This window comes from Merops nubicus, unplaced genomic scaffold, assembly GCF_000691845.1.
Source record: "Merops nubicus isolate BGI_N331 unplaced genomic scaffold, ASM69184v1 scaffold13823, whole genome shotgun sequence".
Classification (NCBI taxonomy): Eukaryota; Metazoa; Chordata; class Aves; order Coraciiformes; family Meropidae; genus Merops; species Merops nubicus.
Window position 1 is genome coordinate 40,107 of NW_008601064.1, and position 24,954 is coordinate 65,060.

The 24,954-nt window shown below is 35.7% G+C and overlaps 1 protein-coding gene across 1 annotated transcript in view; it reads left to right on the forward strand.

Annotated features, from left to right (window-relative positions):
• TTC27 (tetratricopeptide repeat domain 27) overlaps window positions 1-24,954 on the forward strand; it is a gene marked incomplete at its 5' end in the record, with an annotated part of 122,357 nt that overhangs the window by 37,769 nt on the left and 59,634 nt on the right. The window contains one exon of the mRNA XM_008937889.1: window positions 1,658-1,724. Coding sequence (XP_008936137.1) covers window positions 1,658-1,724 — 67 coding nt within the window. The remainder of the gene's footprint in view (window positions 1-1,657; window positions 1,725-24,954) is intronic.

The window sequence follows — 24,954 nt, forward strand, 5'->3', positions numbered from 1 at the left end:
TCCTGCTGATTGAAAAAGAGGAAACATAACCCCCATTTTTAAAAGGTAAAATAGGAAAACTCAGGGAATTCCAGGCTAGTGTGTCTCACCTCTGCATGGCAAGATCATGGAGTGGATCCTCTTGGAGACTATGCCAAGGCATGTGGAAAATAAGGAGGTGATTGGTGATAGCTAACATGGCTTTACTAAGGGCAAATCATGACTGACAAATTTGGTGGCCTTCTATGACAGGGTCACAGTATTGGTGAATAAGGGAAGAGCAATAGACATCGTCTACCTGGACTTATGCAAAGCCATAACTTTGACTCTGTCCTGTGTGACACCCTTATCTCTAAATTGGAGAGACTTGGCTTTGATGGATGGTCCACTCAGTAGATAAGGAATTGGTTGGATGGACGCACTCTAAAGAGTTGCGCTCAATGGCTTGGTGTCCAAGTGGAGACCATTGACAAGTGGTGTTCCTCTGGGGTCAATACTAGGACCAGTGCAGTTTCTCATCTTTATTGGTGACGTGGACACTGGAATTGAGTGCATTCCTCAGCAGATTTCCTTACAGCACCAAGCTGTGTTGTTGATGCACGGGAGGGAAGGGATTCCATCCAGAGGGACCCTGACAGGTTTAAAAACATGGGCCTGTACAAACCTCACAAAGTTCAACAAGGCCAGGTGCAATGTCCCAAGCACAAATATAGGCTGGGCAATGAACGGGTCCAAGCATCCCTCAAAGTGTTCAGGGTTAGGTTGGATGGGGCTTTGAGGAACGTGAGCTAGGAAGGCATCTGCCCATAGCATGGGAGTTGGTACTTTATGATCTTTAAGGTCCCTTTCAATCCAAACCATTCTATAATTCTGAATAGCAGTTAAATAGGTCTGGTGATGAGCTATACTTTGTGATATGATTCAGGTTATATTTTCACTTCATAGCTTTTGTTTTCACAGGGAGCTTGAATTGTAGCCTTGTTGTTCTTTGTGCTACTTGGAGGTGTCTCTTGTAGTATATTTGTAATGGTGGTGGGCTATTGCCTAAGGAGAACATTCACCCACATAGAGTTATAAGCCAAATTTCTCTATCATCTCTTTAAACATGTTCAGCTGTGAATAAAATAATTTAGTTTTTCACCTCTGTGTATTTTTCTGGTTTTCCCTCTTTGTGTCCCACGAACTAGTGGTAATGCTGGTTAGTGACAGATGGACCCCTGTGGTCATGTTCCTTGAGTGACTGTGTTGCCTGTTTTGAGATTACCCTTCATCACTTTTTGAATGTTAGTGGCTTTTTGCTTTGCAGAATCAGCATTCAATTAGTCATAGAATTTTGACTGAAAGGAGAACTCTATAAATTATAAACAGAGAATTGATTTAAAACATTAGGATTTGTAAAATTTTTAGTCCCATAAGCTTAAACTGAGCAATATGTTTCAATTTAGAAAGGTCTTGGAAAGGTACTACTATAACATCTTGGTCACTTAAATGGTCCTTTTTTTCTGTGACTGCTCCTAAGTCTAGGCCTCCTGCACATACCACATTCCCATTTGTCATTTTCCATTTTCCTGAATGGCCTTTAGATATCTACAAGTTTGAAAAAATGTGTTTTGCGTAGTGATATTATAAAGATTAAATAATCTTTGTTGTTTTTTGGTTTTCTTTTTTTTCTTTACAGTATAGACTTCCAAAAGAACAATCCAATACACAAACTAACTGAAGAGGAACTTCTGGCTTTTACTTCAGTAAGTAACTTACCTGGACTTCCTAGTAAACACATTTTCACTTAAATATTAATCACTAAGCAGTAACCCATCAATCACATTAATCATGAAACTGTTTGTAAACTAGATTTTTGTACACAGTTATTTCATTAACTTACTTCAAGGAACTAAAGTGATGCTGAAGTTCAACCCCGTTTTGAGCCATCCTCATGCAGGATAAGCTTGATATCTGGAAATTTTTTTTCACCTAAAAGCATGCACGAAGCATTTTTTTAATGTGTTTTAGTTTTCACTAACAATATGAATTTTAATATAATGCTAAACTATGCATTTTTACAGCACACTCTTTGTAGCAGTAGTGTTGAAAGTGCTTTTCTTTGAACAATGTATAAGTGATGTTCAAAAGGAATTTCGGCTGTTTTCTGTCAGGTTTATGCAGTGTATGTATCAGATATTCTGCTTAGATACGTTTCTTCCCAGTTTGATGGCTGATTGCCTGCAGCACAATTCTGTAGCTTCCAAAGAAACCCTGAAAATTCTAACTCAGTATTTTTTCAATGTGAGTTTTTTTTCTACTCATGACAAAACACAATTTGCTTCCTTCCTCAGTCTTTTCTGGTTTTATGTGTTTTTTAACAGTAGTTATTTGGGGGGGGTTGAGGAGGAAAGACCATATTGTGATTTTTGCTTACTTTCCACAATGTTAGACTTCAGCTTTGGTGCAGTAAAGACTGACTGCTCTCCTATCCCAGCCTTGTAGTCTGAAACCCTTTTGCCATAGTAGTGTCATCTGAAAAAGTAAATTCTTGTTAAGAGATTACATGGAGGATCTCATGAAAAATGTCTTTGATTGCAATAAAGCTAGAATTTTATCACTGATTCAGTGATGTGAAAGTACTGTGGACTGTAAGGTTAACTATAATTATGTTTATTGGAGAGGTTTTGTGATGGTAAAAGAAGCTAAAACTGTAAAAAAGAGAATGCTAATCTTCTTATTAGTTAGCTAAATGTAAAATAGATTGGTTTTAAATATTTGTTTAGATTCCTTTGCTAATACAGTACATGTAAGATCTGCGTGAGAGAGCTGAGTATTCTATACTCTGAACTATTCTATTTGCTGCTACAGTTATCATAGTGCTTTCTTATGATGAATGCATAGCTTCTGCAGTGGTTTTTTTAATACAGTTTTGGTGTTTTTTTTTTTTTTTTTAAAAGGTGGGAATAGACAACAGAAAAAAGTTGAAATATATAAAAAAATAAGACTCTCCACTCTCACATCATATGGTAGTTATTGAAGGACATGATAAGGACAGTAAAGAATCATGACTATTAAAAGAGGAAATAACTTACAGAAAGAATAACTATGTACAAAGTAAAGAGATGCACAAAAAGGCCGTTGGAATGAAACAAAACGGAACTGCCTATTGCAATCTTTTTTCAAAACACAGTGAAACTGTGACAGTACAATTTTTTGCAAAAAAGAGTGTTAATGCAAGTGTATGAAATTTCAAGACATGCATATAATTTAATTAGAAACAAAACCTGCCATTTTTGTTGTTAAAATAGTATGTGTAAAATTGAGAGTTTTCTGTGAAAACTCAATTTTGCTTATTTTATATTCTGTTGAATTCCCTGGACGTTTTTTGTATACTCCCTGCTTCAGTCTTCCCTCTACCCACTACTGTTTGCATAATTCTTGGGTGGAAAAGCAACTATTATATACCTGAATCTTGAAATAACTTCTCCACATATTCTAACCTTTTAATATGAAATGGAGTGACACTGTGAGAACAGAACATCTTGAACAAGATTGTCTCTAATCCCCTACTGGTGTACTTTCACAAATAATGAAGCTAGGAGTGGGGTGCGCTTGTTTTAATGCTTGAGTTTTCAAACATTTAAACATGCTTCAGTTTTACAGCAGAGAAGAAGTCAAGGTAGGACATATACTAGGCAAAAAAGATAAACAGTTTTATTCTCATCTTTTATCTGGCATTGCTTGAGAGATCATATTACTTGTTATCTGAGATGTAAGAGTTCTGTTGGGTGAATTCTTCATAATGATGAGAAAATTAAACTGCATTTTTCTGCCATCTAGTGGCAGATTCCTCAAAAATAACACGAGAGCTGATATTTATTGCAGTAACTGTGGGGAGCTTATGTGTCATTCATTTGCGTATTTATATTTTTGTAGAGTTCGTAAGTCAGGTACAGCTTGCTTCATGCTTGTAACATCAACAGCTGCTATCAGGATAGATCTCCAGAGAAGCGGCTGGAAGATGTGTAGGCTTCCCTATCACTTTGTGCTCCAAGTAGGAAAAAACAAGGGTCTGTAGTGATAAATGGATAGGTATCTAGATCTCTCTAGTAGTGGAGAATTCAGTGGACAGGAGTGACTCAAAGAACTAGCTGATAGCCTAAAAATTAGAGGAGACAATGGATTTCAATATCAGAATAATGTTCTTTGAAACTTTTACTTTACATTTCCAAGTTAACTGGATGTAGGGACACACAGTTCAATCTTACTATTATTTTCTCTTTCAATCTTGACCTGTGCTCCCAAAACACGAACAAGAATGGTATGAATTGTAACATCACCATCCCATGTCTTTCCTGGAACCTGAGAACAAGAATCAGATATTGGCTTATACAATATCTTTTGGCTTCTATAATAGCTTTTATCTTATATAACATCTTTTCAATAAAAGCGTCTTTTGTGAAGATTTCACCTGAGCCTAAAATTGTGAATAGTCACTGCAGAATTTCCTGATAAAATCTCTGAGCTCTTCCGCATCTGAGCTCTGAGTCACTGTGGCAAGCAATTCCATCTCTGTGCTCCCTGGCAGCAAGGATGTTCTGTGTGAATGTTAATGCAGCCATGGTTCTTACAGTGTCTGCTAGCTGAGTAAAGTGGCACTGCAGACGTTACCACTTAAGATATTTACCAAGATTTGGTACTGCCTGGTGAAAAAGGCCAGTGAGCGCTATGTCAGTGCTGCTGTAGTAATACCTTTAGCATCATTTAAACTGCTGTGTGTGTGTGTGTGTGTGAGCAGGCATCTTCTCAGCCTACATGTGGATTCCTAAATCTGCAGGCTGGTTAGATGGTTGTCATGCATTCATCTGATATCTGCTGAAATTTGTTTCCTGAAGAAAGGAGGGCATTTCAAGATATCTTAGGAAACTTGAGGAATTATAAGGTGTTTTTGATAGATCAGTGAATCATCAAGAGATCCTCTTGCTCTGGACATTGCAGAATAAATGCATGTGACCTGCAATTTCTCTCAAGTAGAGAGAATTAAGAGCCAGGTAGTATAAGAGGGAAAGGATGATCAAAGTGAACTCAGGTAGATGATGTGGTCCTGCCTCGTACTAGGCGTAGTTTGGCAAACAGGCATTCTAAACTCCCTTTTATATTTGTAGAAGGTGAAAATCACTAGATCTGTAAGTTAGTTATCTATATTTTAAACAGCATAGTTTGCAGTCCTAAAAATGTCACTGTTAAGTGACTGTTAGACCCTGCTCGGGGACTGCAATCAAATACAAAAGGATTGCTGCTTTTCATTTACTGAAGTCGCTTGGGAATAGTTGCCATTCTCTCAGAAGTACTAACTTCTGTAACTAAGAATTACTTTTGGGATTGCTGACTTCTGAAGCAAGGTGTGGGGCTGTGTCAAATCCTGAGTACTTGTTGAAGTAGTTTCTGGAGCTGGGATAGCTCCTCTTGGTTCAATAGTTTGGACTTCAGTGCCTTAGGTGTTCCAGTCAAATCTGTTCTCTTATCATCAGCATAATGTTTCAACTGTTAAGCTGTTAATCTATAGCTGAAATTAGATAAGTTTGATTTTTTTTCCTGCTTACAGTTAAATTGTTGATTTGATATTTTTCACATGAGAAGTAATGTAGCTCATGTTCTTAAGAAAGAATGCAAAATTAACTATTTTATTTAAGGGGAATAAAATATTCTTTTTCTCATGCATAACAGGTTAGGGAAACAGTTATAGTTTTTTTAATTAATTCTATTATGGTAAGCACTTGGACTCCTAAGAAAACTAAGATCTTATTTAGAAATCAAAATTCAAATAAGGTGCTTCAGAGACGCAGTTATGTATCTGGTATTTGGCAAACTTTCTGATTTAGATAGCTGAACATTGCATTTAAAAGCTATTTTTAAGACAGGAAAAGAGGGATAGTAAACCAGTAGTGAAACCCAGTGCTTCTCTCTTAGAATTTCTGATTTCTTCCTTACAATGAACATTTTTCCCCAGGGTTTTCTGTATAGGAAGTAGGAAGTATACAATGCAAGAAACCAAAGAACTAGTTCAGTACTGTTCTTACGTTGAGGTTTTGTACTTTAATTTATTCCCAGGTTAGTTTTACAATGCTTAAATATGACTCCTTATCCCATCTTTAATGTCAATAGGTTATTTTTAATGTAAAAATGCAAATGTGAAATCTGCTGGGTCTTACATTGGGCAACAGTTTTTCCCTAGAATTTCACAAGTACATCACTAATATCTGTATATCAATGGCCCAAATACTTTAGAAAAAAAAAAAAATCCTCTTTGTAAATGAGCAAAAGTAAGGTCTTAAAATTTCTTCTATTAAATATTTGCTGTTTGCATTGTTTTGAATAGGTAGTGCAGTCAAGATAATATGCCAAAGAGGAGATGAAATGAACACCACTGTTCTGTAAATGTCCATGATATTTCAGTATGGTTTTTTTAAAATCTTTTTTCAAAATTACATTTAAAGCTTTTTAAAAGATGTCCATCCTATGAGCACGAATTTTAAAACAGGAGAATAAAAAGTATTTCTGAAATGTAAAAGAGTTCCAGGAATATATGAAAACTCTATGTAAGAACTGCTAAATCTTCCTTTATATTTTAGTATTATGCACTTCTTGCAGGGAAATAGGATAGGGTTTAAATATTGAATCGTGTTGCAAAAGAGAAAAATGTTTTTTTTAACACTATATAAGGTTAGACTGTTATACAAGTTCTTACAGCTTTATAGAAAGCTTATACTGGTGAGGCAATTCAATGTTTCATAGCCTGATATGACGCTCCAACAGAATAACCAGGATTAAGGAGCTGCAGCTGGTCCTTAACATTACCCCTTCCATCTGTCCTTGCCTTTTCTTTGTCCAGGAGAAATGGGCTTTGTGGTACATGTGATGAGCACTTAGACCAGTGTGGGAGAATGTTACTTCTTTCCTTTCCCTTATTAGTGTCTTATGATCAAGGAACTTTGAGTGGTAGCAACAGTATTAACCTATAGGGTACTGAGGAGAAGAAGCAACCAGAAATTGTGGAAGAGAAGCCTCTTGCTTTCTGCTTCCCACATCTAAGCCCCATATTGGTATCCTTTGGAATCCATAGAAGATGGGAAGGGAAAGAAAAGGGACTGTGGAAAATTTAATTGTGATGGTTTATTATACTCCTGAGACGTCTGTCGTATGTGGAGAGTAGAGCAGTTGGTTTCTCTATCAAGTGGTGAAAAGTGGGAGAAGGAAGCTCTGTCATCTCTTCTGTCTGCTGACACTTTGAACAGGTGAGGATATCTTTCTTAAAGAGAGAGGAAAAAAAAATGTGTAGTAGCTTTTATTTTGCTAAGAGTACAAAACTTTGTTATTCTCCATCTTCACCTGACCATTCTGAAGTTGTTCCAATAGTGTCATGAAGGTTACCAACATCTGATAAAGGACTTGGAGTCTGTCAAAATCCATGGAATACTGTGTATTCCAAAGATAGACCAGAGGGGAATGCTCCACTGTGTTGAGCTACTGATTCCATAAGAGACTATTTTTACTAAGGAATTTGAAAATGGTTGGACATATTTATTGATTTTTTTTTTTTCAGAGGTGGGCATTTATTGTGTGCAGCAGAAACGGATGTTGTATGGTACCTTTAAAAAATCACAGCAAAGAATTGTGGTGCACGTTTTATTGAGTGTGTGTGTATATGCATATATGAATAACTTTTCTGCCTTTCACTGTAGGAAAGGGGCTTTGGGAGGAGGGAGTGGAGGGTGGAAATGGGAATGCTTTGTTTTTCTCTTCTTTTGTATGGCATTTGTGGTATTAATGTGGAACTAAGGAGCAGTCAAATCATGGCATATGATATTTTTAATGTTAAGCCTTCCTATCAAAATCTCTATAAAATTTAACATGCCAATTTGGTTTTTAAAGGGAAGTTGTTTATAAATCTTAAAAAAAAAAAAAAAAAAAAGTGGTGCATTTTTCTCTGCTGAGAAAATGGCTGCAGTTTTCTTTGTTTTATAGCCACCAAGAGTATTGAAAAGTTCATTAAGAGTGCCATGTGTCTCTACTGCTGTAACTTTCGTGGCTTTATAAAAAGTCTCTTTCACTTCTTTTCTAAGCTATGTTGCCCATTTTGAATAGCCTCTGTTGGTTACCAGATTATAACACTGCAAGACTTTCTCTCAGAAAAGCCCTGTTAGTACTAGTAAGGCTTCTTGTTTTCAAGTAAATGAATTCAAAGCTATTATATTCTTTTTCTTTCTTTATTTTTTTTTTTTTTGCTTCTAAGCACTTTTATTCAAAGGCCTGAATCATTTTCCAGGAATGTCAGGATCTAAACACTTGTGGCTAATTAAATGCATGTATGCTTTCTGGGGCATTACAGGTTACTGGGAAAGCGGGCTGAGTATAGAAGATAAGCTGCCTCTTTCTGCTGGAGTGTCATGTGCAAAGACAACCAGATTTCTTGGAAGCTTATTCACAGAGTGTCTGGTACTTACGTTTACCATGTATTGAGGATAGGAAATTAACCTGGTGTTGTAGGTTGGTTTTGCTGCTGTTGTTTTGTGTGCATTGAGATGTTTCAGGGTAAAGTAACTGGGTGCTGTAGGACATGTGTTGCAGGGCAGGGGGGAAGCTTGCATTCCATTCCAAAACTGGGATTAAGTAACAGTCTGTTTGAAGTTGTTTTATTTTACAGAATATCAGATTTCAACATAATTGACGCTTTTATCCCTTTCAACTTTGTTCTCCTCTGTGGTCTACATTCTTCCGTGAGTCCATGGGATCCACAGCTCTGCTTGCATCATATCTTACAGGAGATGATTCCTGATTTATTGTGTGCCTTTCTGAGCAGGAAGAAATCTGGGATAGCCATTCCTTTCTAGAATAGTCTGTTCTTTCTTATAATCTGTACAGAATTACTCAAGTGATAGATTTTAGTGGTCTCACTGAAGCTGCAGTGGCAAGAGAACATGTAAATCATATTTAAATATTAATAGGTTTTTTTGCTTGTGTAAAGGTTTGGGAAATTAAACAGGCAAATTTGATGACAGTTAGTAACATTTTTTCCCACAGCAGCCTTTCTTCTCCCCCTCCTCCTCCTGCTTTATCTATCACCAACTCACTTATTTTTTTCTCGAAGCCTCTCTGACAGCCAGCTGACAAGTTGCAGGCTTCCCTTCCCCCTCATGTCCTTCACCCGTTATAACTATTAGAATTTACTTCAGCAAGAAAGATATTGCTAGAAGAATACAAAATTAAATCTCCTGTTCAACAAAGTGCTGTCTGAGGTATCATCTAAAAGAAATAAGACATTCTCACTACTCTGTATAGTGCTTAATATTACCTTTTTGACAGTATTCTTATGATCAGTTCAATTCATACGTTATCAGTACTAGCAGTCACTTTTTTTTTTTTTAGTTATTTATATTCTACTGATCTGCCTGTTTTGCTGGAGAGGAGGAAGATGAACTAAACAAGGCTAAATCCAAATCTGCCTTTTTTCTAAGTGAACTTAGATATTTTTTCTTTTACTGTATGTGGGGAAGAATTATTCTTAAAACTTATTTAGCTGTCTTATGTCTTGCCCTTATCGCCTCTGCCTAGTTTTAGTATTGCCTCTCCATTTGGGCTTTTTCCTAACCCAATATTTCAAGTATGACTCTAATCTTGCTAGTTCCATAGCATCTGAAAAAATGAAGGTGGCTGAATTCTTGTTTGCTGGTCAACTTGCTACTGTTGCTAAGCAACCAAGTTTAATTTTCTCTGATCGTATCATGTCTGTAGTTTGGACTGGAATTAGAAAATTTCTCATATCAGCACCTCAAACATTCTTTCTGGTTTATATTAAAGATGAAATATTGAGAAAGTAACAGAATTTTTTGAACTTGTTACACAGTTTAGGATAGGTTCGATTAGAATGACGTAGTCTTTGATTGCAGTCATGAAAGATGTACTTTTCCTTCCCCCCCAAAGTATCTGAAGTGTGCAAATCTGATACTCTGTGTCATATATCAGCACTAAAATGTCACTGTTTTGTTGGTTTTTTTTAAAAGAAAAAGCAGGTGCAGTGGAATCTACCGATTCTTCTATGCTAGTGCTTTGGGAAAAATATGAGATGAACTCAAAAAGTAATAAATGTATTTTGCCCTGCTGCTGCATGGATTTCATGCTTGCTTCTCCCCCTCTTTGGTCTCTTTAATCATGAAGTTTTAGCTAGCCAAGCTACTGGAAAGAATTTCTAATTGGTATCTTCTGGGGATTTATTGATAGTCAGTAAGATTTTTGTGGGGAAAATGATGTTTAATCAAGTGTTAAGTCTATAAGCTTTGGTAAGGAGATGTAAAGGAGAAAGGTTTGGGTTTTTTTACGTATTTTTGGAAATTTTTCCTAGAGAAATACTTATCGCTTAGATTCAGCAAAATATCTACTTACGTGCTTAGCCATTCTCATTTGAGTAGTGAACCCCATTTTGTTTAGCAGTGATCTTGGATATGTTTTTGCACAGTGTGCTGCACTTGTAGAAGTACTTAGTTGGCTTCAGTATATTGTGGAAAAGCATATTGCCATCCATGTTATGGAACGAAAAAGGTTAAACAGCTCTGAATCTGGTATTTCTGCAGTATTTCCTTTCATGATTTTTATTAAACACAGCGAGTTTAAATAGTGAAGTGGAATTTTCAAGTGCTGTTGACCAGAAATTAAGATTTACTTAATTTGTGAAACATTTTAAGCACATCTGCATACAGGTTGTACGCACAATTATTTTTCTTCTACTTATAGAATACTTGAATTATAGTACTGATCATGTACTAAACCATACATTATGATTAAAGGGGAGGAAAAACATGTATTCTTCACAGCAGACACTATCCCTCAGGTTTTTTTTTTTTCTGAAAATAAATTTTACTGGGATAACTTACTGAAGAGGAAAGTGTTATTTTTCATAATTTTTTGTAAGATTAAATATGCAAGAAAATTTTATGCATTAATTTACATGAGGTGTTTGTGACCTGTATGAAAACTAATTTCAAACTGCGAATATATGAGCAGGAAAGGTTCATATTCTGTTTATGAAAGCTAGCTCATTATATCAGGAACTAGAAACAATGCCAGCTCATTTAGAGGACTGTTCATGCAATGGATAGCATAAATAAATCTCATGATTACTGTGAGAAAAATCAGACTTTTTTCTGTGTATAATTTATATGCTTAGTATGTATGATAATATGATATGACATAAATACTTTTGACATGTTTGGATTGGCTGCATTAATCAGGGCAAGTAGAGCTGTTAGTTATGAAGACTATTCTGATAAATACCAGTGGAACATTTAAAAGCATCTTGTTATGTTTATTTCGATTCGTAAAGATGTTTTTAAAAAATTTAAACTATTTGATGTTTTTCTATCTGTGAATCTGATATTTGAGGCCTTTTCTGAACTGAAAAAAAAACAAACCATGACCCTAGATACTAGTTCGTATAGCTTGAAATATTTGAGATGGTTTTATTGCCTTGTCTATATTATCCTTTAACATAGCTTACATTAACTAAATTGGAGCTTGGGCTTTTATTCTTGAAAGATTTCATGTCTTGTGTCAGCTAGATTTTTTTCTTCAGTACAATTGTCAGAGTGTGTTGGCCAACACATTCTACTATGACTTCTATCTAGTCTAGACCAAAGATAAGAGAGAAAACAACTACAGATTTCTATAAATAGACTTATGAAAGATTTTTCTGTGCTGTAAAATGGGATATTTAATTTCAAAATTATAAGACTCAGAGAAGTCAGTATATGCATTTGCATTCCCTCAAATTAGTATCATACCTGGTTTGTTTTTATCATTGGCTAAAATTGGGAATGTTTTCTTTCCTTTTTAGTTTAATATATATTGGTGAAACCCTTTCAGCTTGAGAATAAAGGAATGAAATATGTTTAGAAAATATGTTTTTATTTTGTTTTGAACGTCTTGCATGGTTTGAAGCTGTTTAGTAGGTTAGTAGTAAGAGTCAGAAAGCAAACAGGTAGTTTGGTGGTTGGAATATTTCTCATCATACAGCTTATTGTATAAGAACTGCAGTGTGTGTATTTATTTGTCTGTATATTCTGTATCTTTCCCATATCCAATAGTAGGTAAATGTTATTTATGTCTGTGTTAAATCTCTAATAGAGCTGGGAAAATGTGACGCTTGGAGGTGCATAACTAAAAAGACTGCCTCTCTTGTTTGTCTAAGGAAAATGTTTGTAACCTCTTCAGACTACATATAAGGAAGACATTTTTTTTTTCAGAGAAGGTGGTGAAACACAAACAGGTTGCCCAGAGGTGGTAGATGCCCTGTCCCTGGAAACATTCAAGGTCATGTTGGACATCAATCAATGTCAGCAATCTGATCTAGTTGAAGATGTCCCTGCTTGTTGTAGGGGGCTGGACCAGATGACCTTTAAAGGTCCCTTCCAACCCAAACTATTAGATGATTCTTCATTCTGTTTTGACAGTATTTTAATATTCTGTTGTTTAAGTGCGTAATACAACTAGACAGGTGCAAGATTGTTATGTTTGAATCTTAATCCATTACAGCTCATGCTTTTAACTTCTTTCAAGTCTAAGCACATCCCAGACAGTCCCTTTGGTCTCTAACAAATACATTCAGAGTATAACTTCTCTCTATGCAAGTCTGTCAGATTTAGGAACGTTACTCACTTTTGCCCACCGAGACAGGATTTTCTTTCATGCTCCCCAGCAGTCTATCACTCACGTTTTTCTGTATTAGTCATTAGTATTAGCCTATGTCAGCTTCCCTTTTTCTTTATTCATTCATGCTATATTCCTCTCAGCCCTCCTCTGTCATCTCTCACCTCCTGTTTATCTGCCTTTAACTCTTGCTCTCATCTTCCCTAATTGATTTTTTTTCCACATATTTCTGACTCTATTTTTACTCCTTTCTTTCCTTGCTTTTGGTTGCCACTTAAGGAGTTAGTCTTCTTTCAGGACCATTTTTCCTTCAGTCTCTGAAAGGAAGGTGGTTTGTTTTGCTCTTGGAAACTAAACTTTAGCACATAAGGTTTAAAGCCAGGCTGCTGGTAACCTCCAGCAGAGTGATCCTAATGCATGTATTGGGAACATCAGCTCTTTAAACGGACAGAATACTTCCACTGGTGAAGCCAGGAACTGGAAGAAATCAGAAATCAAGTATTTTCTAAATGGACATGGAGATTTGCTAATGTGCTGGGAAACTGCCGAGACAGTCCAAGAACACTCACTGAAATTGTAATGTCCAGACTTTGACCCTAGCCACCTAGCCTACCAAATAGTAATTGAGGCACACCACTTGCATTCAATAAGTTACACTTAATTGTGAGCACCAAGTATTGCAATATGTAGACTGCTGAATAGTAGAGACTGTTGTAGGCAGAATTCCTGTGGTGGATGCTGGCGTTCAAAACAGGAAAAACAGGTATGACACACTCCCTGTAGAGTTCTGGCTGGCATTGTGTGGATTTTCTTCTGCTATGCCTCACCGTTGTTCTACAGGCTGCAGTTTTTACAGACTGAAGGTTGTGAAGATGTTTTATAGAAATTCTATATTTTGTTCTGACATGGCTTAATAGTAAAGTCAGTGGCAGCCTTATACATCACTGGTTTAGGCATGTAATTCTTCCTGAATTTTTTCAGCTGCTCCTGTTACAGGAAAAGTGATAGCTGATGCTGACTAGTTAAGATCATTATAGCAAAGATTCACAAATGGCATTTTTATAATGTAAAAACTGTATGCAACTTGTGCCATTGACTAATCTTCAAGTTTTGAAATTATTAAAAAATTTAATTTTTTTTTTTTCAGGAAGATAATTTTATACCTTTTACTGAGGATGTGAAGCAAGCTTTTAAGGCTCCATTGCACTGTATAATTTTTATGGTTGTGCTCCAAATCCATCTGAAAACCAGTATTTTGCTACCCTACATTCTCTTCCTGCAAAAGATACCCAGTTAAGGTATTTTAAAGTAATTATTGTAAATGAATATTTGTCGTATTGTTATAATTGCAGAAGTAAAGAGAAAAGTTTCTGTTAGAGTAAGCTGCAGTATATGAAGCAGTGTTCTTCCCAGTACTGTTGATAGACCAAACAAACAGGAACCATCACTGATAGTCTATGGAAAAAACATTGTGATAGAAAAAATACAGCATTGAGCTCACAAATGCAAGTAGGCAGGTGGAACAGTTAAATCCCACCACCCAGGGGCACTTACATAAGGATGTAGGGTCTGTCAGGCCCAAGGGATTTTTCCAGTGGTCCAGAGTGCTACAAACATTGAGTTGTCCCTGAACAGTTCAAACAAGCAAAGAAGCAGAAAAAAAGAAATGGGAACCTTGATGTCTTACCTGGATATTGCTGAGTAAGAAGTACTATTAAAAGAAAAAAAAAAAAAAAAGCTTAAAAAGAGTTGACCAACCTAAAGAAAGTATTGACAGGTCATGATTCTTGTCTGCAGCCACAGGCAGCAGTACTTGATATGGAAAAATGAGCAGTCATAACTTTCTCCCCAAGGAATGAATTTCTATCAGCAGAGGATAAGTTAAGCTACAGCACTGGGTTCCAAAAATGCTCCATGTCAGAGAAGCAAGGAGGACAGAGGATTTAAGAGCCCACAGTGGCAGTTTCCAAGGGAATACCTAGCAGGGGGGTAGGACATGTTTCTTCTTCCGCGTGGCCAGTTGGAATAGAACAAGTTAGAAAATATTCTCCATTGGTACTGCCCTTTTTTTCTGTCATTTGCTTTGTCTTGAGGCTAAATGAGATTGCAAGTCCTCTGACTGCACGTAGTATTGCACATAGTCCTGCATATAGACCTCATATAAATACTTAGAGTATGATATCTAGACATTCTCAAAACAGGTTCACAGTTTTACTGCCTGTGCAAAGAGCAATTTCTTTAATCTGCTTTTCAGTTTTGTTTTTGGTTGTTGGGGGGGTTGTTGTTTGATTGTTTGGGGTTGGTTTTTTTGTTTGTTTTTCAGGCTATTATGAAAAGAGCACATGATGTATTCAGAAACTTGGCATAGGTGATTAAATTCCTGAGGCTGAGCAGTTAAAATGAGAAAATCACTGTTTTTTAATATCTAGGGAAATCCTTATCATTGGTACCCAAGAGTTAAAGTCCAAAAACCTGATTTATTGTTGTTGAGATTGGGCCTTAGGAAATAAATGCAGTACTGTGATGTGGTGTGGAAGTCTGTATTTAAGCTGTTTCAGGGGTAAGTCCAAACCACAGACCTGGAAAAGACAATGCTACTACAGTCAAATCTGGCTGAAGTTGTTCTCAGCATAACACAGAATAAGTGATATGTTTGGTGCAACAGAGCAAGTGTCAGTAGTATGGCTGGACTCCATTCTAAGTGAAAATAGAACCATATCTTATATGGTTTACGCTTCACTAGTCATTGAGAGCAAATTCCTTGAAATAAAACAGTATCTTCTTTCTTCATGTCATTTCGTTTTCTTCTAGTTTCTTCCTTCTCCTAAAAAAATTACTTGAGAACCTCCAAGGAGAACTTACTTCTGAACTTAGTCTCTCAAAATACAAAGAAAAAACATACAACTCAAAAATCAGCTTAAGCAACAGCATGAAAAAGTATTCTTTTTTCAACTCTTACAAGAGGATACAGTATGTATACCACTTAGGATCATTGCTGAGTGTTAACTTCTTAAAAATTTACTAAACATCAGCTCATTGATGCCTGTTAATGTGGAAGAAAATTTGAGTAATTTCGGACATCCAGGATAGATCTGCACTTTGGATGTATAAGTAGAAGCGAACAAATTATTTGACAGCCAGATAATGCCTTTGTACTATAATTTAAAAGTAGAAAACATTAAGGGGTGAAAAGCATGAAAACATTCCCCTAGCAGAACCTGATTTTAGTTGGTTTTTCCCATGTGTCTAAAATGACTTTAAACTGTTTTTGGTTCCTGCATTTCAGGTCCCTCTGAAAGTTACATACCTGCATGCATGCAAGTTAGGCAGCTGGCTGCGTTATGCAGAATCAAAGAATCATGTTATATTTTAATATAAATGTCTCCCTACTTTGTTTTAATTTTGTTCCATGCAAGCTAATGCGAGCTTAATTTTCTGTGTCTGTTACATTTAAATCCATACAAAGCTTTCTTTGAGACTTTTGTTTCCACTGAAAATTCTCCAGCAAGTGTAAATCTTTGTGCTCCTTTCACATAGCTTTTTCTGTGGAACATACAAGGCTTCCCTTGCAAGGGAATGTTTCTCTAGTGCTTGTTTTCTTTGACCTTTCTCTCTGTGAAGTGGATCATGTAGGGACACTGGGCCGCTATTTCAGCTTTATCTGTAGAGCTACATTCACAGCTAGCTGGAAAGACAGTCATCACATGCTTGTGTTTCTTCTGCTTCCAACTAGATATCAGATTCCATTATACCTGTGTCCACATCGAATGACCCCTTTTAAGACCATTTTCTTAATATAGATAGTATTTGCGTGTTTCTGAGTTGCAGGGTTATGGAGTGACACAGGAATTTTTCCAAGAGAAAATACATAAACATCCAACTTAAGTGGAAGCTCAGGAAATTCTTGATGTATATTTAAAAGACATAAAGACTGTAGCAGGAGGAGGAAGAAGAGCATGAATATTGGACATGAACGTTTTTCTAACAAGTGCTTAACCATTTCCCTGGTACACGACTGAAAAGGGGAGAGGGAGAAAGAGTTGTTTTGATTGGTATTCTTTCTGCATGTGAGGAAATGTGCATGGAAGCAGAAGGATGGAAAAAGAAGGATGCAGCCTTCTACAAACCAGCACATTCATATCTGCTGATAAAAGCAGCAGATTTGGACCTTTAGTATGTTTCTTTTTTGCTCCCTGTCCAACAATAAAATAAAATTCACTGCAAAGGAGAGCTGTCTAGGGATGACTTCAGGTTTCAAATGAGAGAGTCATGGAGAATGGAAAGGGCAGCTGGCTGCTCTCCTTATTCATGACACTTGGAAGAACCAGGACGAGTGATAAGGCAGCCTTATTTTACCTGAATGTTACCTATGTTGCCTTTGCTAGAGAAAACAGGAGCCATCTTTTTTCCCCATCAGGATTCCTAGCCATAATGTTAGTTGAGTATGCCAAGTCTGAGTATTGACTGAGCGAGGGAAAAGGATGCTAGTGAATATGGAGTAATGTTACTCTTTTGTTGAGGTTATAGATTATAGTCTTTGCAATGTTTTGGCAGAGTTGAACTTTTGAAAGTTGCAGATGGATTTATTTTGAAAAAAAATATCACTTACTATTCTGTTTTCATTACTCTTTTCCAGTATCTTCGGTGAAAAGAGACAATGTGCAGTCCTAGCAAATTATTTGTTGCTTTCTTTGTTTGGCTTTTATAGAGCCATCTACAGACTATTGATTCATATTCCTTTACATCTATTGCTAGCATACCAGCTAGTGTAAAGCTGAAACTAGTTAAATCTGTGCAAATGCTCACATTTTTCAGCTTGGTCCTTGCCTTGACTATAGCAGGAAGCAAAGCACGCGCTAGGTTTTTTCACTTTGTAATCTGTGATTTATAGAGGAAGTCTGGTTTAGAGTGTATCTTTTCCACCACCCAGCTGAAACAGTCATTCCAGAGGTATCTGCAGTCCCATGACAAACTGAGGAGAACCAAATGAGATTTGAGACTGCAAGCCACAAGAGAATCACTGAGGACCTGTCTAGAGGATTCATTGGCAATAAGCACCTCTGTTGGGCATCTGTCCAAAGTGCATGAGCTAGGAACCTAGTTTCCTTCATAAAGTCAATGAAGCGTAAGAAGCTTTCTCAGGGAGCCCCTACGGTTGATACTTGTTCAAAATAGTCTTTTTAAGGAACCTTCCTGTCATCACTGCCTGTGTAAAAAGACCCAGGGGGACTAACCTCCAAGCTTTTTGGCCTGATTTTTTTATTCCTTGAAGACCGAGGTACTACAGAAATGGCCCAAAAGGCAGCACAGTTTCCAAGCTGACCTAGCATAAATAATTGCCCGAAAGCTGTTCTTTGCAAGGTAGATATCAGAAGAAGTAAGAGTTACTGCTTAAAACCATGGAGGGGAAATATATCTAAAGTGCTAAGCAGGATGGAATATGAGGATTTCTTTGGGCTTGGGATTTCTTTTAACTATTATATTTAATGTACCTTCAGATACGATAAATTCCAGGTGTGATAAATTCTAGAGTGAGTCAGTTATTTGCAAACTGAGATTAAGTGAGATACTTAAGAATTTTAAATTTTATTTAAGGAAGGGCAATGTAATTGCTACCTAAGTCTAGCATTAATTTCTAAATCAGTTTAGTGTAATCTAACTGTTTAAGAGGTTTTTAACATCTTTGCATACATTTTCTTTTTATAAAGCATGGACAGACAACAGGGAAGCTTATAACGGCTCTTCATAGCTGCTGATGGGGAGAAAAGGAACTGTCCATTGTGTGTGTACATGTATTTCATTTTAAAACTCTCAGAATTTAATATTTTATTTCAAATACATACAATTTCACAGACTTGGATAATTTAATGTGTGAAAGAATCTCAGTCAAACACACTGAAGTATATAAAAATGGAAAAAAAAAAAGCATGTTCTTGTTTTAGCGGTCCAATAGAACAAAACGTACTCTGTATTTACAGTGATGTAATGTTACAGCATGAGTGCCGAGGCTACCAGACAAGACTAGACAAAGCAAATTTTAAAAATACCGTTCTAATTAAACTAGTCCCTTGATGGAGATCACTGATCGTGTTTTGGCCTTGCTCTTGACTTTTTAACGCCGCAAGATATTTCTAATGGCTGCAACTAAGAGCTTTAAGCCCAGCTCTGCTCATGATCAGCTAACACCTGTTGCAGTGGAAAGCTATTTTAGTTGTACAGTCCCAGGATTAGTTTTATAGATGAAAATAAACCCTTGTCATACAGTTGAGTGAGCAGCATTAGACTCTGGAAAAAATATGCTGAATGTGTGGTCCAAACCCACTGGAATATATATGGAATTTTAAAGCGGTACTGGAAAATGGCACTATGCACATGCTGATGTCTCAGCCAGTGCTGGAAAGTAAATCTTCTCTGTCACTTTAATACTTCCAGAATTTCTTCCTGTCTCTCTGATTTACCTACCTGACAGTCAGACACAATTAATTTGTAGAAGGTAGCATTTAAATAATGATAATTCAAAGAGACCTTAAAAAAATCACAAGTGATCCCATATTGGACTCTGTAGCATGTTATCTTGGTGTAACAACTCATTAAAATCAATGAAATACCAAATAAAGGAAGATATGGAACTTCAGCTAATTCATCTCATACCGGCTTAAGCGTTGCATAATTTTTTGTTTTCTTGTTATGGTGCAAAGGTCTTGACTTAATATGCTAAACTTGCCATGTAGAATTTATATTAGTTACTGATAGACAAGAATATATTAGAGACCTAACTCAGTAATAACACATTTTTCCCCATGCAACACTGAAAAAGAAACACTAACACAAGATTTGGAATAATGCCTGAAATATAATTCATTTTAAGTGTATATTACAAGTTGTAGTGTTTTCAAAGAAAAAGTAAATTATCCTTGTCTTAATAGTTTTGCCCTAAGATTGTTTGATCAGTTAGTAATCTGTAAGTCCAAAGCTCTTGTAAATTGCTGTTTTCTTTTAAAAAATACATTCTAATTGTCAAAGCTATATGGAAAAAGATGTGGTCAGTTGCTAGCTGAATTACTACTTAATAGTAAAAAAAATAGAAACTTTGAAAATAGTTGATGTAAATGCACTTTTAATTTGCAGGATAAGTTGGTAATATTTTGATTTTCCAGTCCAAATCATCTTTAGAGTGACTTTAAGCATAGGATAGATCTCACTATCTAGTGAAAGTGTGAAATTAAACAGATGCATCAAGCCATGTACAGCACAGGTTTTAATAGCTGTTAAAACATATCAACAGAGTCTTTGATGTTTGTTTGATGTCTGAGCAATTCTTTTGACCTGGAGGAGGGGAAATGTACTTGGAGTAGAATTCACTAGTGCAAGTACTCTCTCTGTTTAGATTTTTTTTTTAATTATTATTTTAAAAAATAAGGCAATCTACTGTTAAGTCTCTTGTCTAATCCGTGCTAGGAATTTGATTTACTGCATAAATTACAGACTGTCTTTTCTCCTCTGCCTTTCTATCTGCTAACCACTAAATATATCCACTTTTGTAAGATACTGAATAATTTACGTTCTCAAGGTATGAAAATATTATTTTACTCGTTTGTCACTTATCTTGTTCATGTTGCTCTCTAATGACCTAATTATGCCAAATAGGATTAGACTTTGTCAGTTTGTAACCAGAATCATCTGTAGTGAAATCCTAATGTAATTTTTTATTTGTTGGGCCCTAGAAAATATGAAGGTATTCATCGGTAATAAAATGTGACTGGAGAATATACAGCTTTGCATCTTCTCGTTGCCTGTGCCTAAAGCAAACCTAATGTTTCTAGAGATTAACAGTTTATTTATCTGCAGGTTTGCTGTCTTGAACAGATGCCCCAAATCTGTTTTTTCAGATTAGTAGGTCTTATCTGACTATTGACACATGCAGCCAAATAGAAAATATTTCATGTTGGTAATACCTAAGAAGGTGAGAAATTTATAGGTGCTCAGATTACCACTCTGAGTAGTGGTGTGAATTCCAAATTTATTATTTGGGAATGTTGTCTGCAGTGCTAGTGGTTATAGATGACAGAAGATGCATTGAGGACGTGGTTTTGAAATCAGTTACTTCAGCATCCCATTTGTTTGTTTCAAAGTTAACCAATGTTGTTTGTTCAGAACTCTCATGTAGTCACAGGGCTTTATATAAATTGAGGATTGTACTGCGGAATGCATTAATGTAACTTCACATGTACAAGCAGTGAAGTCAGTAGCCTTGAATTTGGCATATTATGTTTTGTTGCCACTTTTTCCAATTCACTGTCCAAGAGGAATTTTTTTATGTTTTATGCCAGGTTATATTTAAATTTTGAACCTCAAGTCAAGTTGTTGTGCATTAAGGTGATACTCTTGGAGAAATAGAAGGTATTTTGTATTATATATATATAAATATACAGGAACAGGAGCTGTTTCCATCTGACCTTCAGATTATTCAGTTTCAATAAACTGGTGGTTTATGAAGAGACTGGAGGAGGTCCCCTGTTAGTAAGAAAAAAACCATAACCTCTCCAAAATGATAGTGCTTAGTCTTTGTCTAAGATTATTTAGATGGAGATTTACAAATACACGTTTTAAGTTTCAATTTTAACACAATTATATAATAATACGTGTTGAGCTGTACATAAAGTCATGCATCATTATATATTACAATACAAATTACATGTAACGATAGAGAGGATAAGAAATAAAGAGAGGAAGAATCTTGAGGTAGCATTAAACTGACAACAGTGGTGGATCAAAGACAAAAACCTGATTATTTCAGTCATTATTCAATGTTCTGTAATTCTAAATTCATTTTAAAGTTTATTGGCAATTTTATCTCTTGAGAATGCAGAGCATGTATCCTGCGATAAGTATGAAATACAAACTTTTAAGTAAAGATAAAATGAGCTAGCTGTTCCTTTAGGTGGTTGCCAAGCAACTTTTTAACATTAAAATATTTATATGTATGAGAACAGCCTTCTGTGCTTAAAAACAGTCCTTTGGCATATATATTTAAATCAGCTTAAACATCAAATACTTCTTATCCAGTTAAATATATAGCTTTCCTTTTGCCTATTTAGACAACAGTAACGTATTTTAGTTGTGTATTTTTTTATATTTTTAGGATTGTGTATGTGCATATTTGTTGTGATTTCCTCTTAATTTCTTGTCACTGAAGAATTATTAAACTGTTGAGTGTTGTGACAAGAATAGGAACACTACCAGAAGGAATTTAAGGTCTGTGAAACCTCAGTGTTCTCTGTTTGCTGGTGATGATATATAATCAGATCTTCTTTTGACACACATTTATTTTTAAATCTTTGGGATAGGCATGTACAGCAGAATTTGTGTGTAAGAAATGCTACTTACTTTGTTTCAGCAAACAGGAAATTTTTACATGTTCATGCACCAAGCAGAAAAGCAAAAACTGGTCATTGTGACTGGCTTGTTTTGTTGCCAAGCTACGGTTCTACTGCTTAATTCTAAGTAGAAATCCATTATTTTTCTTGTCCTTCTGACATTTATGCTTTTCAGTACAGCATAAAAAATGCACTAGTATCAGAAACAACTTAGTCACAAATGTACTTTATTTTACCAACATAAAAATCCCATTTCAACTGGAAGCTGTCAGTACTACTGGAAATTACCTGCATTCGTGTGCAATTAATTAATTAGTATACTAGTTGATATACTAAGGACATTTCTCAAAACTTTTCTTCTTTTGGTTTTCTTTCTGGACCTTGACTTGCCTTAATCTTTCTTAGGCAATTAGAAATTGTTTTGTGAAGTTCATCTAACTGCTTCCCAGGGCAAAGTTTCCTGTACATATTTTTTTCAGAATTGCAAGTAATATCTTTTATAAAATACTACCGTGTTGAAAATATGGAGATTAATTTTTTTTTTTTTTCCACAATAAAGTTTCATCTATCAGGTTTTTCTAGAAGTCAATTACTTTTAATTCCATTTAACTTTACCTTTTTTGTCAGCAGTTCAGTGCTAGGAGAAACTTACAAAAAAAATCCAATTAAATAGTATCATTTGAATGTGACTTTTTAGATAGTAACTTGCTTTAGTTACACAGAAATTTAAGTGTCAGAGTGTTTGGATGAGACTGTGGAGAACAAAATCAAATTCTCATACTTATTATTTCTGTTGTTTATTAGGATTCAACTTCATAGAACTTTTTATGTCAAAGAATCCTTTGCTGTACGCTTAAAAACAAATTAAGCAAGTAGATTTCAGTGACAGAGCCCTTCACAAGAGGTTATCAGATATGGCTGCTAAGCAACTGCAAAAAGCAAGAATTTTGCTTGTCCATGCCTGAGTCATATGCATCTAACTAGGTTTTTTTTTTTTATGTATTCACTTGACTACTGTTTAAAATCTAGGAAGTTGGAAAGAAGTCACAGTATTTTCTTACCTTACAGAGAAGCATAGAGTAAGTTATAAAGTTGCAATTTTGCCTTTGGTTATATTGAAGAAATACAGTTTTCATTTTAATTAATTAATTCATTGAAATCATCATATAATTATATACTTGGTTATATGAAGCAAGACTAATTTTAAATAGACATTAATTAATCCACATATGTAATCTGGAAATCATAATTATGTGTGGCTTTTTGGAAAAGCAAACAACAAAATGAAGTATGTTAGCTGAAATTGGTAATGAAAAGAAACTACAAAAGGCTTTTTTTCCCTTTTCATTTATTCTTTTTTTCTTTTTTTGTTGTTGTTTTGTTTTGTTTTTTTTCCAAATCCCTCCCAGTGTTTTCTGTTTGTTTGTTTATAACTTAAAATATGTCATTGAAGACCTGAGTGAATCTAAACTAAAGGTCATTTCTTTGGAGGGGATGACAGAGAAACAGAGCAGTCCTCAGGGTGCCTCATGCCTGTGCCTTCAAGTAAGTCATTTCACCACATCCTGGCAATTTGGCCAATAAACAGAATGTTTTTGATTCAGTGATGGGCTGATGTGCAAACTCTTGGGAATTCCACAAGTGGTTGCAATTAGAAGTGCTCAGAGTTTGAGTCCACTTTCAAATGATGGCTTCATCATAGCAATGTAGCAGTTTGCTAGGCTACTGTGAGCTGATCAGTAAGCAAGGTACAAGAATTAAAAAAGGGGCTTACTTAAAGCATAGGCTTATAACAAGGAAAAATCAGAAAATATTATTTAGAGTTGGGTTTAACAGGATCATCTTTACCTCTTCCAGCTTGTCTAGCATGTCTAGTAAGCCTATGTAAGCTCTTCCTGATATTGGTGTCAGAAAGAATTCCTATAGGATTGCCTACCTTTTTAAATAGAAGGTAGAATAATGCAGAACAGTTGCTCTGAACAACCCCTACCTGTTAGAAGTCATGGCTGACTGATACAGTATTATTCATCTACACTTCAGAAGACTTTGCTTTGGTTTGAGTTGTCAGTTGGACATACTGTATTGTGTAACACTCCACTGTATGCTCCTCTGTGTCTCAGCTTTCCCAGAGTTCTTATGTTAACTTTTCTGTTTCATTTTAAAGATACTACATTCTGGATTTTTAAGCTGCAGGCTGCTTTCTCTGTATGTAGTTTCCTTAAACCAAACATTGTAACTTCATAAATAATATACAGATGCCTTTGTGTGTGTGTGTATGTATGAACTACCAATGGCACAAGCTTCCTTGAAGATACCTGCAAGCTTGTTCTGAATTTTGTATAGACATTGCAAATTGTGCAACTGTTCTTGCTCTGTTTCTCTAAGAGAGTGATCAGGGAATGCCTCACACCTAGGTTAGATTCTGAATAATGATGAGGCTGAATCATTTATTAATGGTACTTGGAAGCCTGGGTTTGGCACAACTCATGTGACTGGGTTTGATCCGAGTGTCATTGGTGGTGTGCACTTATCTCACACTTCAGGTATTACTTGCCATTTTGTTCTTCCATAGTAATGGGGATACTGTAAAGTTATGGTACAATAATGGACAACTTTGTTACTAAGACTTTGAGGATCATGTTTCATTCCAATGTCATATAAGGATGATATATTGCATGAAATGCTCTGGTTTGTGTAATATTTTTGTAATCTCCTTTTCACACTTCAGTATGATGAGAGAGGGTGATATAAAGGGTTCTTGTTTGTAGGAAAAAATGTGGGGAAGAATTGGAGAAATAATTTTTCCCATGTGAAAACATTCCATTCAGTGCAGAAAATGTTGTGTAACCTTATTTTTTTTCTTTCTTCTCGCCCCATCTAATTTTCCTGTTTTTCTTTATGTTATTGTTCTTTCCCT